The sequence below is a fragment of the Drosophila simulans genome, chromosome 2L (assembly GCF_016746395.2).
Source record: "Drosophila simulans strain w501 chromosome 2L, Prin_Dsim_3.1, whole genome shotgun sequence".
Lineage (NCBI taxonomy): Eukaryota > Metazoa > Arthropoda > Insecta > Diptera > Drosophilidae > Drosophila > Drosophila simulans.
In genome coordinates, this window is record NC_052520.2 from 9737200 (window position 1) to 9754935 (window position 17736).

A 17736-nucleotide genomic window follows, 5' to 3' on the forward strand; every position below is an offset into this window, starting at 1 on the left:
TCATGTTTGATTTGCGGCTTACTTCGATTTTCGTATTTGTTTCTTTTTTTTTCATACTGTTCTATTACTGTTTACATATATATAGACACACAAACAATAGCGAGTGGGTTATAATGCGATAATAATAATAGTTATATAATTATGAATATGGACATGGGGTCATACATAACTAAAGTGTATGCAAACGTATTAAATATGCTGGGGATTATGGTTTTCAATTAGAAAACCAACTCAAATCGAACCATACAAACGATATTATAAACTAAGAGGCAACAAAAACTTCGCTGGCTTTGTTGAAAGTACAGTCCTCAGATGGAGTTTTGTATCTCTATCTGGAAACCTATTCAACAGATCCTTCAAGATATCAAAACTCTAATGGTTAGCTAGTAATCTATTTAAATCAAACTAAAGTGCAACTACGTAATACGTATTTACTAAGTTTAACTATAGCTATAATTGAACGCAAAACGAAACGATAACAAAATGTCTTTGGGAACTTCATCTCCGATGGTTGTGGGTTTTTACTTTGGTCAGCCTAACTTACCATTGTTTGAGTATTACAGTGATTGGATTATATATATTGGGTCTATACGATCCTATGCCTAGACTTAAGATAGCTCTATGTAGCTGATTATGTATTGCGCAAACACTTTTATACTGATTCTCAGATTAGTTTCTTTGGTTCATCTTGGGCTGCGATAGCCTTTCTATTCGGTTACGGGTACATCGAGTCCGGCCGGAGTGGACACAGATCACTTACCTGTTGTACATGAGCACGTCGGGCTTCCACAGCTTGTTGGGCGTGATTCGCAGATCCTTGACCCCGCCGTATTCCGTTTCATTCCAGCGCAGATTGTAGTCGTTCCACTCCTGCGTTGACAGTTTTTTATTAGTTTTAATATAGATTGCTCGGGGTCTCAAGTGGTTTCAATATACATATATGTATTGCTATCAAATAAAACGACTAAAAATTCAAACAAAAATGCGACGTGATGTTTGGAAAAGAAAACGGATATCTTTGGCTATGTTCATTTTGGGCGGTATAGAATGAAAAGTAAGTTGGAGGAAAAGCAAGGACTCTGAAATGAAATCTACTCAACTGCTGAGCACATGCACATACGTACAAACATACACACATGCAACTACTACTACTACCATACGCACTAGGACTAGGACTAAGACTAAAAGATGGTCGACTCTGCTAACTGATTGGCAAGCTGTTGCTCTCGAAAGCATGCCAACGTACGCACACACTCGCACAGCGTCACGTACGCTCACACACAGGGGGTATTACACACACAGGCACACATAGTTGCTGCATTATACAACAATGTGCAACTTGACAACAATTTCTGGCTAAGTCAACCCCCCTGCACTGCCACCCGTCGACGGAACCGCACATGAGACAAGTTTTATCAACGTTCCTCGTTTGCTCTTTTCTGATCCTGTTCATTGATGCACAGCGATAAAAAAGTGATAGAAATAAGAAACTGAGAAACCTATGTCTGTGTTTTCTAGTGTTGAAAAGCTGAATATTTAGTAGAGTAATAATAATAGTTCTAAATAAAGACATATGTTGCAGATCTATACTATAGTCTTAAAAATGTATATAAATATTATAATTTTTTTTCGTCTGTATTCAAACAGTTGTTCAGTGCTTTGTGTCACTCTGCGGTTGCCTGCAACGCGATTCTGTCCCGCGTCCTGCGATGTTCCCCCATCTCCACTGCTCGCTACGTTTTGTGGCTTTCCTACAAGTGGTTCATGTTCGTGTCATAAAAGCGGCAAAGTTTCCCCTCTACTAAGTTTCGCCTTTGCCGTGGCTTGATGTTGGCCCTATTGCTGTTGTTGCCGCTGTTATGTTTATAATTTAACACATTTGTGGCATTTTTAGAGCAAGCAATTGTCCTCGACGACCCCTCGGACCGACGTCTCAGTGCGGGGAAGGAGCAGGAAAAACAGAAAAGCAGCACAGCCCTTTTTAAATCACAAAATTTTAATTAAATGCCATGACTCCCCGTGTGCTGCATTAAATTGTAACAGTAGCTGCCTACGTATGTGCTATCTGCATCTGCTTTAAAACTGTTTCAACTTTATTGTGTGCGGTTTTTATGGCAGCTGTAAAAACAGATGCCTCGTTTCCAGGCATCCCATTCGCAGGTGGCAAGGATGTGCTCCGTGCTCCTAAAAACATTTCACCACTTTGTGCGCCGGCGGAAGGACACAGATTTTGATGCGCGAGTGAGGCAATTATTTTGCGAAATAGTTACCGCGAAGCTCACATTCAGTGATGCGTGGCTAAACGCTGGGGTCTAAATCCAATCCTCTTATGGCAAGTTTTAGTTTGAAATTAACTATTACCATTTGGTTGAAGTGTTTTAGCTATAGGGAGTTTATGACACTGTCACTAAGTTGGTAGAAAATTTAAGGTAAAGCACCTCTTTTTTTAATGGAATTACTAATACAAAATGGGTATTACAGAACTCCTTCATTATTGCAACATTAATTTATTTATTAGCTTCAGTTTTTAATTAATAGCTTGAGTATATAAAAATCCATTCCTAAATTGACATGAAATAATAAACCATATCCCTATCAAGCAATTTAAGCTTAGAATGCAGTGCTGCTCCGCCCACAAAAAGTGTTTGATAGTCATCGATTTTGTTGGGCCATTTTCTGGTCGCGCTTTTGTTCCTGTTGGCCTTTGCGTTCATTTGCCGCTTTTAATTGCTATTTGACGGCATAATTGGGCCGTCGAGCAGAACAACAATCGGTTGACTGGCATTATCGACAGCTGGAAGGACTGGCATTTTGAATTCCAGCTGCTTGTCTGCGGTTGCGAGTGGCGAATTGACACACATTCGAACACACCACTCAAATGGCTAGTACCGACAGTTTATAAACGCCTCGATTCGACCATGCATCAATCATAAATACTGAAATATTGCCGATTGGCGAATGCACCAGGCGAGATGCGGCATTTCATGTGTATTTTGTGTTTGATTGCAATTGCGAAATTACTAAAATTTCTGGACGCCATGCCGGTGTGTATTCGGTCACTGCAAACGACTTCATGTGCTAAATAAATAATTTAATTAATTTCGTAAATTGACAGGACTTGACGGGTCTAACCGGAAATGAAAGGAAAAGTGCGAAAAAATAGCGGAAATACACCGCTCCATTTCCGCAGGCATATATCACCTTTTTACGCTCACACACACACGAGATAAGCACTCACACAAAGGTAAATGCAAGGCATGCAGGACGAACCAACACAGATACAGATAGGACTCATTACACGATGCGATCTCCTGGCATGCAAATGTGTGTGTGTGTGTGGTGGCTTGTGTATTTTTTTGTGCCGGGTTAGGTTCTGCTTAGAGTTATGTTTTTCTGGTCGATTCGGTTTATGTGTTTGATTTTTAGTTGCTCTTAGTAGAAAAGAAACAGAAGCCAACTCGCATTGAGTTCTAAATAAAAATGTCAAAAAAGGATTTATTCGCTGCAGAAAAAAAACTAGTTGCCTTTGTAGATCTCTAGTTAGAAAAGTTATAAATTCAAAGAGAATAAAAGGAAATGTCGGAAATCAAGGTATCTTTTTTTTAATATATTTAGCTGTGTCTGTGAGTATGTGGGTTTGTATTTAAATAAGCGATTTATTACAGTATTTAAGCTTGTATTTAATGGTACTTATTTAAGTGATGATGTTTAAATAATTTAACGCACACACGAACTAAGCCAACGCAATCTCAACGAGAGATAGAGGGGGAAAAGAGATAGAGAATCGGAAAAAATAGTCCTTACTTAAGCGTTTTTTACAACAGAGCTTTGGGGAGCAGGATTTCAGATGAATCTTTCAACGAGGAACAAAAACTCGATTAACTCTTAGGACCGTGTGTGCTTAAATTATAATCAGAACGGACTCTATCTGGCCCGAACCCAGCGTACAGTACTACCAACTAGAAGGATACGCATTCGGCAGATTGAATATGAATATATAAAATATATATACTTTCTGCTGGACGGAGACAGAAAGAGTCCTTGATGTTCGATTTATGGTTAAGTAGGTTTAAAGCGAATACACATTATTTAAAATACGATTTAGGCTATAAGTAAGTATTTAAATTGGGGGTTTAGGTTTATGATTTATGATGGCGAGTTTTAGTTGAGACTTACCAACGAAAGCCAAAGATTCGTTATGAGAAGCTGATTCTTCTCGTCCTACAAACGCATTTGGAACGAATTTTGGTTGTTTTGTTGTTAACGCCAAAAAACAAAAGTGAATCAAATCAAGTTCAACGCAAGACAAAACAACAATAGTAAGTAAGACGCAAGGAAAGCCAAAAAGTTAATTTAAGTCAAAAGTTTAAAAAGAGCAGAGCATGGTAAAAGAAAGTTTTGGTTTATACATTTGTTTTATGAGTTTTATAAGGAGGTTTGTTCTTTCTTTTTGAGCTTTTTTCTACTTTTTCTTTTATTTATAGCATCTTTTTTTATGACGTTTATGAATACGATTTTTTTTTTTGATGTTTTTTAGTTTAATCTCCACTAGCTCTGCACGCGATGAAGTGTGACTTTAATCTGCTTTAGTTTCCGTAAATTAGACTTGGGTCTTGTGTTTTAATCGGAGCACATTCATCGCTCTCCTTGGTGCTGTTGCAGTTTACTCGCCTCAATCTCCCATCATCACTCAATTTGCAACGAAACGTACCGAATAAGCCAAATGGAATGCTATCAAAAACTTTGCTGGCCCAGAGCAGCTTTGAGCAGTTCGCCTTGAAGCCTAATCTCAATCTCAATCCGAATCCGAATCTCTGCCCCGTACAAATTTAATCTGCTGGTCGGTCGGCCTTCAGATCCTTTGTTCATTGCGCCAATTTACATTGGAATCCCGCTTGAATTGGGTGGAATATGTATGTGTATACTTATACATTTCCATTCAACTGCTCCGCCATTCAGGCGGCAGTGTGGGTTGGCAATAAAAACTTTGAACTAGGTATCAAAACCCATTTATCTTTATACAAAATTTTAATTAAAGATATTTCATGCTGGCGCATTGTCAGTCACTCGACCGCCAACTATCCAAACAGTCTAGTCCAATCCCAGTGGATGAGAATGGCGCGATGGATTCAAGGCGTCCTTTCTACCGATGCCGTTTGAAATGCAGATGAACAGCTCAACGAATCCGGCAGATCTGCATGTGAAAGCCCCCTCTAAGGTGACTGTCATTAATAACTTGCTGGGTTAAACAACAAAAATGGTTACAACCCACAGCCGCAAAATGCAAAAAAAAAGAAAAAAATTGGGAAAACACCCAAAAAAAGGTGGAAAACCCAAAAAAAGGATGCGGGTGAATTTGGTAGCAGCTGCAGTAACGACTTGGGCCATTAAAAAATACAGCAGTTTGGTGATGGAAGGGGAAACTTAATGATATGCAGGAGGGTGGGCACAGCCGCATCCTTGGACATGAGTTTGCTCTGGTGACCTGGATGATTTCTGAATCGCGAAAGAGCTCCCCCACTCGGTTGGCGTTTTCGTTTAAGCCAATATGCAGGCACTTCCTCTTCACGTCAAATGCCACAACAACACCAAGGCAACATTTGAATATGTGAGCATGGTATGGATATGGATATGGGTATGGGTATGGGTATGAGTTGAATTTGTGCCGTTGACACCTTATAAAAATGGCGGTTTTGTGCAAATTTCATGTTTATGACAACCGGGATGCGAGGATGCGAGGAGTCGAGGGGACGAGAATGTCGGGATGTGAGCCCCTGACATTGACGCATACTAATGACACTTTGGTGGCAAACTTAAAGCCCCATTTGCAGCAGACTCCACATCTGCATTAAGCATTAAGCGTTCGCTTTCCCCAGACACAGATACTCCAGCATTTATGTACGTGGCTGCATAAGCTTATAGATTTATTTTGCATTAACGTGCCAAATTGTTTTTAAATGAGTTTCTAATGAGCCAACAATTGCCGTTGTCGTCTGTAGTAGCAACAATCCAGATTTCAGATTTTCAGACCCTGGCCACGGGCACTCGATTCGGGGATATATCCAGGATTCAGCCCAGGATCTCGCACTCCCGTGATGAATGAATGTTTTTGTGCAAACTTTGTTGCTGGCTTCGCTGTTTGCCTTACAAATGGGTTATGCACATGAGCCAAAAACGAGAGTAGACTAACACCAAACGGGGGCTCAAGGACGAAGTTTGTTGGCCTTGGCAGCACTCAAAGTGCTCAAGTGTGTGTGTTTTTCGAGGCGAGACAAATGAGTGGGTGATAAGTGAACGAGGCAGTTTGTACAACGCTGCCAAATGACTTTGTCGAACTCTGGCTGATACTCGCGGGCCACAATTTGGGCGAAAGTATGTTTATAATGGATTCCAGGCGTGCTTGCAAAGTATCAATGGATGACGCTAATAGATTCGACACCAGCTTAACTTTTCATCTTTGCCCTTTTGAGCCAAAGTCGTTGACTGCGACTCAAAATGGCTAGATTACATCGAATATTATTGAGTTCAGTTTAAGCGCATTCAAGGATTTAACTGTGTTACCTATCTTTAAATAAATATTTACAATTGAAATTTCACATAAAAACTTGAACTCTATTGTCAAGCTAAAACAATTACCTACCAGTTTGAATGGCTTTTGTTGGTGTCTTAACGAGGCAAACTTTGCATCCAATCGTTAACTTAATCTTCATTACTTTTTGCTAGCTATTAACTGAATGTTTCCTCTTCAGATAAAAGATACTTTGGAAAAAAACGACGAACTTTCCACACAGATTGCCAAATAATGTGCATTAGACTTCAATTGCTGGCTTTTGGCTTGAGCCACACCCAGAACAACAGATTAAACACCATCAAAAGCTTGTTCGCTTCACACCCTCGCAAATTTGCAGTGTTCTCATCCGTTTTTTTAGGAAGTTGGGGTAAGCGCTAGAGTGGGTGGCCTTTGGCCATTTCCTTTTGACACATATTTCTAAAGCCCCAGTCATTTGGGGGGCTTTGTGGTGGCTGCAACCTGGCAAGTCATTAGACGAGAGGTTACATCCACTGAAAATGCTGCTGTGGTGCTTTGGTGTTAGCCGAAAAATGCTAATGACTTTATTTTTCTTAACTTGGATGCTGATGGTGGCCGTTGGCCCAGCCACAATGTGCATTTTAATGTCGTGCCCAAGGAGCCTTCGACCTGACCTTTCGTCCTGTTCCTCCAGCTCAGTGGCATTCGGTTGCAACTGGCTGTCATGACGGGCCATCATCATCATTATCATCATCGCCATCATCATCAGCTAGATGGCAATCAGCAGGACGAAAGGAGGAACGAGGACATGCTGAAGGAGTAACCTTTGCTTAGCCACGACTACGTGGTGACCTCAAGATGCTCGACGGCAATTGCAAAACTTTGCCAATTGTCACTTTTGGGCTGTATGTAATCCCCAACATCAGGGGGAATTTTCGAAGGACATTCATTATCGGTAGCTGCAATTTGAGTAATTGCGTGACCAGGAGCCGCTGAAAATGTCAGGGCTGGCGAATTCATAAATCTCCATTCGGATCGATTTATAATTTATGCCACTGAAAATCAAAGCGATGCGGTTTCAATTCCCTTTTATTTGATACCTTCCCCGCCCCATTCCATTCCATCCCATCAATCTGTCCGAATGGCGAGTGCATAAATCAAATTATATCATACATATTTAATCGTGTAAATTAAAATGCATTTGGTTTGCCAGCGCATAGATGTCCTGGCTTTAATTGTATAATTTATTCGTGAGGATGTGCGGAGGGGTGAGAGGGAGGTGGGAGGGGGGCGAGCAGATTAAAGTCATAACTTCATCGATATCTTTTGGTTTTTAGTAGGTTTGGCTGTTTAGGTTGTTAGTTGTGTTGCGCAATATGCAGATACATTTATATGCCATTATATATATATATATTTATACGTATAGATATAGATACAAAGAATACACCGAGTTGGAATTTGCAGTTTATCTTTCACTTTTTAAATGCACTTCGTTTAAACAACATGCAAGACACGACTTTAGTTCTTGTTGCTTGTTTTTTGGTTTTTGTTTTGTATTGGTTTTTGGTTGCGTTTTAATTGCAGCTTTTGCCTTTTACTCAGATATGTATAATCAGAGAACGCTTTATGACATGTACCCAGCAAAAATATATGGTAAGTATATGTACGTATATCAAACATAATCCGTAAAAAACACATGTACACTAGCTCTCAATCACACACGCATACAAGCACAACGATGGCGACTTAAATGCAAGTAAAACATAATTGAAATCGGGCGGTGGATGGGTGGCTAACGGTAATAGTCTTGTAAATCATTTTGTCAATCGATTAATGCACTTAATGGAGCATACTAATTGGGGTCGAAGGTTACCTTCCACTGGAAGGGGTTACGCATATCCATGCCACATTTGTGATTTACCAAACAAGCGAGTGTTTCCCATTTAGTTGTTGGCTTAAAACTGACTTGCAAACTAGGCGTTCGCATCAATTAAATTGCATGGATTCGGATTCCCTTGGCACTCGACTGTGATTATCCATTCCCCCGAGAATTCTACTTTAATTGGGAATTATGGAGGGTTAGCAACGGCAACTGTGGCCATCGGACATAGAATTTCCCGACTAAGCACATTTGTTCACACGGCATGCCGCACATTTCCGTTGAATAATGGATAAAATGTTGTCATTTCACGTTTGCACAAACAGAGAACAACAGAATGTATGCAAAAAAGTTACAAAATAATTATAACAAAATCGAAAATCGAAAATGTATTAATATGTACGAGAGCATGTAAATCACACAAAACCAAACACGACGAAATAAAAGCAACTAAACACGTGGCTGATCAACAAAAACTGTTTTCATAAAAGGCAATTAATTGAAAACGCTGCGATGGAGCTTAAAGTTTGCGTTCGCATTTCATAAATGGAACGACAATTAGTTGGTTACAAAAGTTGTTAGGCGGAAAAAGCTGTGTTTTTTCGAAGGAAATTGAAAATTGACGGGCAATCATAAATCCGCCTCTGGACATATGTATCTACATACAAAGAAATACGTATGTATATGGCTCGAAGGTTGGGGTTGTGCTATTAATTTTTTTTGAAAAGGGTTTCCTGTCTGCAGCTCGTTGGATGGTTTTCGCTTTATGGTTCTGGCCAAAACGATTGCAATTCGAGTTTTCAGGTGAGACCGAGCACAAACAATGCGCAGCAAAAAAAAAAAGAAAAAATGGCTGTCGCTTTACAAATATAAATTTTATTTATGTCCTCTTGGGTCGCTTGTTTTGATTTATTTGTTTATGTTTATGGTCTGCCCGGCCATTTCTGCCAATTTAGCAATGCCATTGCGGCCATCCCTTGTCCAGTAGAAGGCTATTTCCCCTCCATCACGTCCAATTCAAGTGAAATTTGTGTAAATCAGAAGTTTCGGATGCCATCGGATTAGCCAAAAGGACTAGCGCAGCTAATATAAAGTATTTTTTAATGGCTGCAAAATAAAGGATATCAAGCCAAGGAGGCTCTGCCACCAAATCGTCTTCAAAGCCTTTCCAGTTGTTTAAAAACATTTTCGCTTTATAATTGGATTTTATTTGTGCTGAATTTTTAACGTTCGTTTAATTGAAATGTGTTTAAATGGTAAATAAAATGTCAAAAGAACAAACAAAAGTAAAAATGTTCAGGCTTTCACACTCACACATATACACGCACACACACACACACACACACACGCACGCAGACGCACACACAGACATATTGGGACAACACATATGCAAATATGTATTTATTTATTGATAAAGAAGCCCCTGTGGGGCAATAATTATTGAATGCCAAAAACAAATTCAGAGAAAACGAAACGAAAAAAAAAACTTGTGGTTTTGGTGGTGGAACAAGTTATATAAAAATGTGTCGCTTTTCGCCTGGCAAAACGGAAACCTCAAAAAGCAAACAAAAAACGCAAACTGTAAGTCACAATCACAAAAGAATAGTTGTGATATTGTGTTGTCACAAAAAACGACGGGTACATGTCACTTACCAAATTTAACCACGCATTTGTGGTCAGAATCTGATTCTTTTCATCCTATAAGAGACGCAATCAATAATTGTTAATTCTTTGCCTGTTCACGTTACATAAGTCCTATGCATCGATTCGATTCAATTCATTTCAATTCAATTCAATCTGTTTTTAAAAATTGTTTCGATTCGGATGCAGATCCGACAGCCAGGGGCACACGTCTGATTACTCTCAGTTATTCTTGCTTATTTTTTGATGCTTTTCGAAAATGTTAGCTGGACCAAAGGCCAAAGGCCAAAGGGATTAGGTCCATCCCCGGCGACCACTTACCACGTCGATGATCTGCTGCAGCGTCAGTCCGAACTTGACCTCCAGGGGCTCCGATTCGTTGGCCACGGGTCGCTCCAGCGTGTTGTAGGTGGACAGCAGGTGGTTCAGCAGGCGCTTTTCATGAGGTCCTTGACAGCTTTCTGCAACGAGTGAAATGGGCGAAAAATTAATGGAAAGCGTGTGGCAATTAAGTGGGGGGCGATCATGTTCGACGCTGATTTATGGCCAAATTCTGCCAAATTAAACTAATAACCGGGCTCACTTATTGGCAGTTGGTCGACGGAGCAGTTGCGTTGCCTCATTACGGACAAAAACCATTATAAAAATGGCATGTTCTCTGGCAGCGTGATGAGTTTGTGGGCGACCAATTAATGGGTCGAAATCATTTCGCAACTCTGAATGAAAGCAATTTTCGCTTTTGCTGTGGCGGCCAGTTAAATGCATTTAATGCGCCAGCGAGAAAGCCTTTCAATTGGAGTAGTTAATGCGCTCACTTTCACAGAGCTCTTTTTTCTCTAAGACTCTATTAGCAGATTTTTTTTTCACAATTTAGCAATGATGTTTGTTCTTTATGTAAAATCAACTATATGCTCAATTGATTTCAATACTTCCAACTTTAGTAATCGAAATAAAGCCCATCGGATACGAATATTTAAGCCCAAGACCTTGCATTATATTTCCATCCCAGTGCTACTACAAAGTTGCTTTCCTGGCCTCCGGAAAATGGCTTTGGCTCCCACACAATTTGGCCAGACCACTCCGCAATTCTCTGGTTTTTGGACTGGCCTAGGTGGCAGCCATAAAATGTCATTAAGTGCCACTGTGTAAGAGCTACTCCACTCGAATGCGGAGAATGTAGGTGGGCCATGAGACGGAAGGAAGTGTCCTAGAACCTGGCGGTACATTGTGCTAAAACAAACCGTAAAATGGGCAATGGCAAATATTTGAGATGAGCGACAAAAAGTTTGGCGAAGCTAGCGAAGCTGGCGATGTTTCGCCTCGCAGATAAATTGACAACTCAATTGTGAAAACTATTTGCACGCCATTAGAGGCGAAAAGACAGCAACAAGAGGTGTGACCAGTTGGGCCAGGGGACAAATATTGGCAGGCCATTCGCAAAATTTGAGCCCAACAGTGTGTCAACTCATTCATGAATGCATCGGGTCTCCGCCATCCTTCAGTCCGGAGCAGCAGTGGTTTTTGGCCCTGGTCCAAGCTGCTCGCATTCATGGTGGCAATCGAATCCATGTCGGAATTTCGTTTAAATTATGCAATCGGGACAGGAGCTGAATCCGAATCCGAATCAGAATCGAAATCAGCATCACAGGAGGAGCAGGCCATGAATTTGGCATGGCAGGGCAACCACTTGGAACTGACCGCCGACCAATGACGAACTGGCGTACTGACCAAACCCACAGGCTGTCAAGGTGAGCGAATGTGTTTATGACATGAGCATTAATATGCAGGAGCAGAGGCGAAACCAGGTGCAGTGCAGCCAACAGGCGGGCGGGAAATGGGAACTCATGTAAACGTTTTGGGATGCAAGTGTGCGACAATGAAGGACGAGCCCCAAAATGTCCTTTGTTCTGGCGACAAGTGACACTGATAAGCAACTAAGTCGCTTGTCGGCTGCATTTAACACTAGGAGATGACCATACCAGTTATAGGGGTTTATACTATGAGAAAGTACTACAATTAACACCTTAAATATTGTTTAAGTTTAATAAATTACACCCCAAATAAATTTTATCCAAAAACAAGCTGCAAGTAACCACCAACATGAGAATCTTGTATCTTTGCCATATGATGACATTGAGCATATCGCTTAATTGAAATTGATCCATCGTTCTATTATTCTTAAATGAAATCGCCTTATTAAATATCTCATCACATTTTACATCTAATTGTTGAAGAACTTCATATCCAGGGCTTTGGCTCAAATCAGGCATAATTGAAACCGAATTTCGATTTAATTGAATGAAGTATGAGCTCGAACAATTCCTTGAAGGACGCCAAAATTAATCTGCCACACAGTGCATACTTCTAGGAGCAATGCGTGTGTGTGTGTGCGTGTGTGTGTGCACGTATAGGTGTGCTGTTCGCTGTGTGGGTGAGTTACTGCCAACTTATTTGTGCGGTGTGTTGACCCAGTTTCACTAGCTCGCTGGCTCTCGGGCCTGATCAATTTGGCCTTGAGCGTCGGTTACAACTTCTCCAGCTGCAGTTGTCCTTGCACTAAGTTGACATTTGATTTCCCCCGCCCACCATTGTTGCCTTTGCCACCCCCCACCCCTTTTCCCCTGGCTTCCCTGGCGCTTTTGTCTCTGGGGTCGTCGTTTGCATGATTTAAAACTATTTAATTTGGTCTTCGTCGTGGGCAGCTCCTTTTGTTTGGCGACAATTTCAGTCGTTTCGCATTTGGCACCTTGAATGCAGATTGCTTTCTTTTTTTTTTTTTTTGTTGCTTGCCCCCACTTTCCACTGAATCGTTTGGATTCGCTCTGCTCGCTTTCAGTTGTTTTTAAAAAATTTACGAGCAGGTACTTTAACCTTGGTGCAAATGGGTAGCACTCTGGCAAAGGCAGCGGAAGGGCGCAAAATACATCACACAGAAACTCTTTTGGCCATTGTGTGGGTGGGTTTTTGGTAAATTGTTAATTACTATTGTGATGCATTGTGTGCTCCTTGTGCGCTGCGCAACTGCGCCACTGTGGCGTATACGTGATTTCTGTGGGTAATTCAACATCAAGTGCACCAGAAGCGTGCTGAGATTGCCTCGTTCTTGTGGACAGAAGGCGAAAATGAGCTCGTTCTGCTGACAGACAGCAACGACAGTCGACGGGACAAGCTGAAATCAACTTATTCAATAAGGCTCGGGAAAAGTTTTGCAAATGTTTAGCAATTCAAATGCTGAAAATCCGTCAATTGTTGTTCAAGCCAGCCAGTCAGGCAGTCTGCCGCTCAACGGCGCTTACCTAAGCAATGCAATTTATTAAACTAACTACTTAGGCATGCGAAAATAAGCACATAAAAATAATCTAACACATCCTCAAGGCAACTCAGGCACTCTCCTGCCAAGAAGTGAACGAGGGCCAAATGCGGAGGAAGTGGAAGTGGATGGGGAGCAGGCGGAGGAGAGCTGGTAGTGGAAGTGGATGGCAAGAGCTGCGAGAAGTAGCAGCTGGAGAACTCAAGTGGCAACACACACTTCAAGGCCCGACTCGACTTGGCTGCCAAAGAGATACTTTCGACAGCATCGCAGGCAGCAGCAACAAAGGCAACAAAGGCAACAACAACAACCAAATCAGTCACAATGGGAGATGCACTGGGCGAAAAACTAACTTCATTTCTCAAAGAGCTGCCATGCAGTTGTATGTGTAACTGACATTATTTGGCTTTAGGATTATGAGATATTTTCCATTTTTAAAAGGTTCATTCACTATTCATTCTAGTGTTATGGGAATGCAATATTTGGCTTACCCACTCCGCTTTTTCTCCCAGTGCATGCCGCCTTTCGCGACTTAATTGCAATGTGTGGGCCATGCTCGGCCTTTGCATTATGCATGAACTGAAACACGGCTCGTTATTATCGTTATGGAGACGCTGCCTGCCCGGCACTAATTGCAATTAAACAATAATGTTGGCCAGCCGAAGGAAGAGATTCTTCTCGAAGAGATTTGGCACTGCCAGCGAGTTTTGAACGGAAATTCGCTTAGAAAAATGTGTGTAACTGGCTTGTAATTATGTCGCCTTTTTCGCTCTTTTGACGGCGAAAGGCGTTTAATTAAATGTTAATAGCCAGCCCGGCGGGAGAAACGAATTCAACAACAGCAACAACGAAGGCAGGGCAATTAACTTTCGCAGTCTTTGTTTATATGTATTTGCATATCATTAAGGCGGGAAAATAAATGTAAACGCCTTCTTAGCGAGTGCATTATCAACATGCTGACATCCTGGAAGGATGCCAAGATGCTGGAGTGTTTAATTGCCAACAGAAAATGGCTTACAACGAAGTTTACTCTAGCATAATGAGGTCTATCTTTCCGCCAAAAGCTTTGCTTCTGAGCCAAAAGCTGGAGATCAGATCAACGGAATTTCAATTGGTATTGCGATTCCTGGCCTTGCCCACTTAAGAGCCATAAAAAATCAACACCCAAAAAGAGCCCCAATTTCATTACGCATAACATTTCGACCATCTTCATCGCCATTTCCGCATATTAAGACCTATTCCCATTTAGCGCTCAATGAGCTTGATGTGTTTTTCAATTTTTCGGGCATTTCGAGAACGAATCCCAACTGGATAGCCAGCCAGCCAGCCAGTCCTTGCCCCACGATTCGCTCTCTCATATTAAATGCATATCGCAATGCGAATGTGTAAATTTTTTTGGGCTGCTGTGGGTGGATGGATGGTTGGGTGGCAAGTTGGTCGGCAAAAGGGCATGCCGCATCGCCATGCAGCATGTTTGTGTCACGTTCGCGACTTCATTTGAAATTCATGCATAATAAGCAGTCAAGTACAGGCATCCACACACACACACACACATGAGCTCCCACACTCACATTCACACAGGGTTGTGCATCACGAGGGTCGTCGGGTCGCCATGGGAGTGGGTGGAGCAGGCGGAGTGGAGTTCCAGCACCCACTCCAACCCCCTTGCTAGGCGGCTGCTGCATAAACAAGCATCCAATGTCGGAGCTAATTTTATTAAAAAGCATCGCCAGCAGCAAACTGCTAAGCTAAAAGGCAAGCAGCCAGAGCTGGGAGAGAGTTTTCCAGCACAGTGGATGCAGAACAACTATAAGATAAAATATACATATATTTCAAATGGTTTCATTTACTTATTTAGAATAGATAATACATTTTGAAATGTATACGGGTCTTACAAAATTATTCTAAGAAAGAATATGTTTTTCTCTTCTTATAAGATTATTAAGTTAAATAGAAGAAAGAGCAATTTTTAAACATTTTAAAGGCAAAATGAGTGGAATTGTTCTAGGTCAAGACTTATGGCTCAATTGTGCCTCCACTTTGACCTATGACACTGTCTTTGATTTGTGGACTACAGAGAAGTGAAATATCGTGGTCCGTCAACGCACTCGCAATGTTGAAGTTTCTCAATCCGACTTTCACCGTGGCCTCGAATTGTTCCAAAGTCCGCCAATCCTTTACTAAGGATTGCCGCTTTCCCTCAAAGTCGAGCGTTTCGAAGAGACCGAATTTGGCAACAAATGTGGCCAGGCAAAAGGAGCAAAGATGTGGCTTTCATCGACTAGGATGCACGTCGAACGGAATTCATCTGCAACCGGCTGGAAATTCCACAGATTTCATGGTTCATCAGCCGCAGCAAAAGCGATTTTCGACCACTGTAGCGAACCACTAGCTTTTGGAGCCATTCAGCCTAGTTGAGTGCGGACATCCCGCTGTTGTGTAGTGCAGTGTACTGGTTGGGTCTCCACCCAACCGACTGCGCCGACTGATGGAGTGGCCGCAGTTGTAGTCCATGGCTCCGCATCCCCAACTCGCCGACAGGACATAAAAATGCAGCTCTCGAGCATAAACAAACATAATGCGTGCCCATCCCCAGTGGGTATCTCGCTGAAATTTATGCGAAACGAAGTTAGGCGAAGCGCTTAGCATATAGTACACAGGCCTCTTTTTCCTTTCTTTCGATTCAGGACCCTCGACTTTTTTCCGCCCCCCGACTTCCATTTTAATTAGATACATAAATTTCGAGGGGATGCTGCTGGTTTGGTGCGGGTAAAAAGGTAGGCAGCCTTTTTTCAAGAGGATTTCCCGGAGTTAGTGACTTCTCATCGGCCAGGAAATCTTTAATGGAAAATGCTGAGTTTTATTCGACAGTTGTTAGAAGGGATTGCTAACTAAAGTTGGAGAAAATGCATTTTTAACTGCTACATTTGCTTATTCATTTTAACTTTTGTTTAGGAAACTGTTGTTTATTCGTGGTTCGAAACAAAACAAGAAGTTTTAAAATAAACAAAAAGGGTATACACATATAAAAACCGAATGCAATGCGTTGTTTTTCAAACTGAATGTGAGATTTCTCCTTTATGAAACTGAATGTTTTGTGCTACAGTTTTTATTCCATTTGCCAAGCATAATTTTTAATTAGAGTGGCAACTTGTGAATTACGAATTAATCCCTGGTCAAAGGCTTAAACCATCACAATTCTCGGGGGCTAGAAATCAAGGATGTGCAGATGAAGAGGCTCCTCTTCGAAAAACAAACAGCAGCCGCACAAGCACTTTAAAATTAATCGCACGATTTATGAAGCACAATCTAACCGCTAATTTATAAGGCTTAAACCCCGTAGCAAGTTACCAAAAGCCGTGTATGAATGTGAGAACTGTACTGTGTGACTACGCAAAACACTTTGCGCATTTCAAATGAATTTTCCAGCTCTCCCCACTCGTGCTCGTGCAGATTTTTGAAATCGCTCCGATAGACAGGGCAAAAGCGCCAGGATGTAGATGTCCTGCGAGGGGTTGTGCCAGCCGGTGGGACGTCGTGCTTCCTTTATGAATTCGTGCGACTGTATGCGTGGCTAGATTTTGATCGCGGTTTCAGCGTTTGCGGCTCAGTCGCTGGCAAATTCAATTTCAGCGCCAAAGCCGCCGACGACGATGATGTTGGAGCCTTGGCGACTTGGCTATTAATTCAGCTGCGTGGTAACCGCAGAATTTAATGTGCAAAATAATTTAAATTTTCAGCTGGCAATTGCACAACACCCCAACCACAACCACCACCAGGCATTTTAGGTTAATTTAATGGGTAAATTTACTTTTAAATTTTCCCCGCTGTATAAGCGAATGGTAATTAACAATTGTTACGCCATTGCGCAGTGCCTAATCTGGCTAAGTGCTACACTTTTATTAATCGCATTCCGGGTTTCCGGAAATTTTTGATTTACTTTTGTGTTTTCCTACACTGCTCTCCTCCGCGTTCAACTCTTAAATAATTTGGCACGAAGTCTCATTATCGTTTGCCAAAGGGGCTGCCCCGCCGCCCCCTCGTCGGGGGGAAACTGCTACTCGGCTGGGAAAAGTTATAAATTGCTACATAGTTTTCTGGTGCGCCCAAGCTATCCTTTTTCCTTTTCCATTTCCCTTTCCCACTCGCACTCTCGCTTTCTCCGCTTTCACGCAGTGCTGCTGTGCTTGTGTGTGTGTGTGTGTGTGCGTAACAAAATTAAATGTGCGCTAAGTAACGAGATGTGTATATGTGTGTGTGCACGTGGGTGGGAGGTCCTGTCTAGTCCTTACATTTGGTAGGACAAATTAAAAGCACTCGGAGATTCCATTTTATGGCCCGGCACCAATGCGACGACGATGCTCTTGAAAAATTATG

At 41.7% G+C, this 17736-nt stretch overlaps 1 protein-coding gene and 1 long non-coding RNA gene across 13 annotated transcripts in view; one reads left to right on the plus strand and one right to left on the minus strand.

Moving 5' to 3' along the window:
* LOC6731680 (acetylcholine receptor subunit alpha-type acr-16) overlaps positions 1-17736 on the minus strand; it is a 92436-nt gene that overhangs the window by 21358 nt on the left and 53342 nt on the right. For 8 of the 12 annotated variants that reach the window (XM_039298550.2, XM_039298551.2, XM_039298548.2 and 5 more), the window contains exons 4-6: positions 10371-10510; positions 4177-4221; positions 761-870 (exon numbers count right to left, since the gene is read on the minus strand). In XM_039298550.2, coding sequence (XP_039154484.1) covers positions 761-870; positions 4177-4221; positions 10371-10510 — 295 coding nt within the window. Of the gene's footprint in view, positions 1-760; positions 871-4176; positions 4222-10061; positions 10107-10370; positions 10511-17736 lie in introns of all 12 variants that reach the window. The other 4 variants (XM_016178558.3, XM_039298554.2, XM_039298547.2 and 1 more) reach the window with 2 other exon arrangements.
* LOC120285824 lies at positions 2952-3590 on the plus strand. Its single transcript, XR_005545101.1, has 2 exons — positions 2952-3044; positions 3116-3590. It is a non-coding gene; the product is annotated as an uncharacterized LOC120285824 (long non-coding RNA).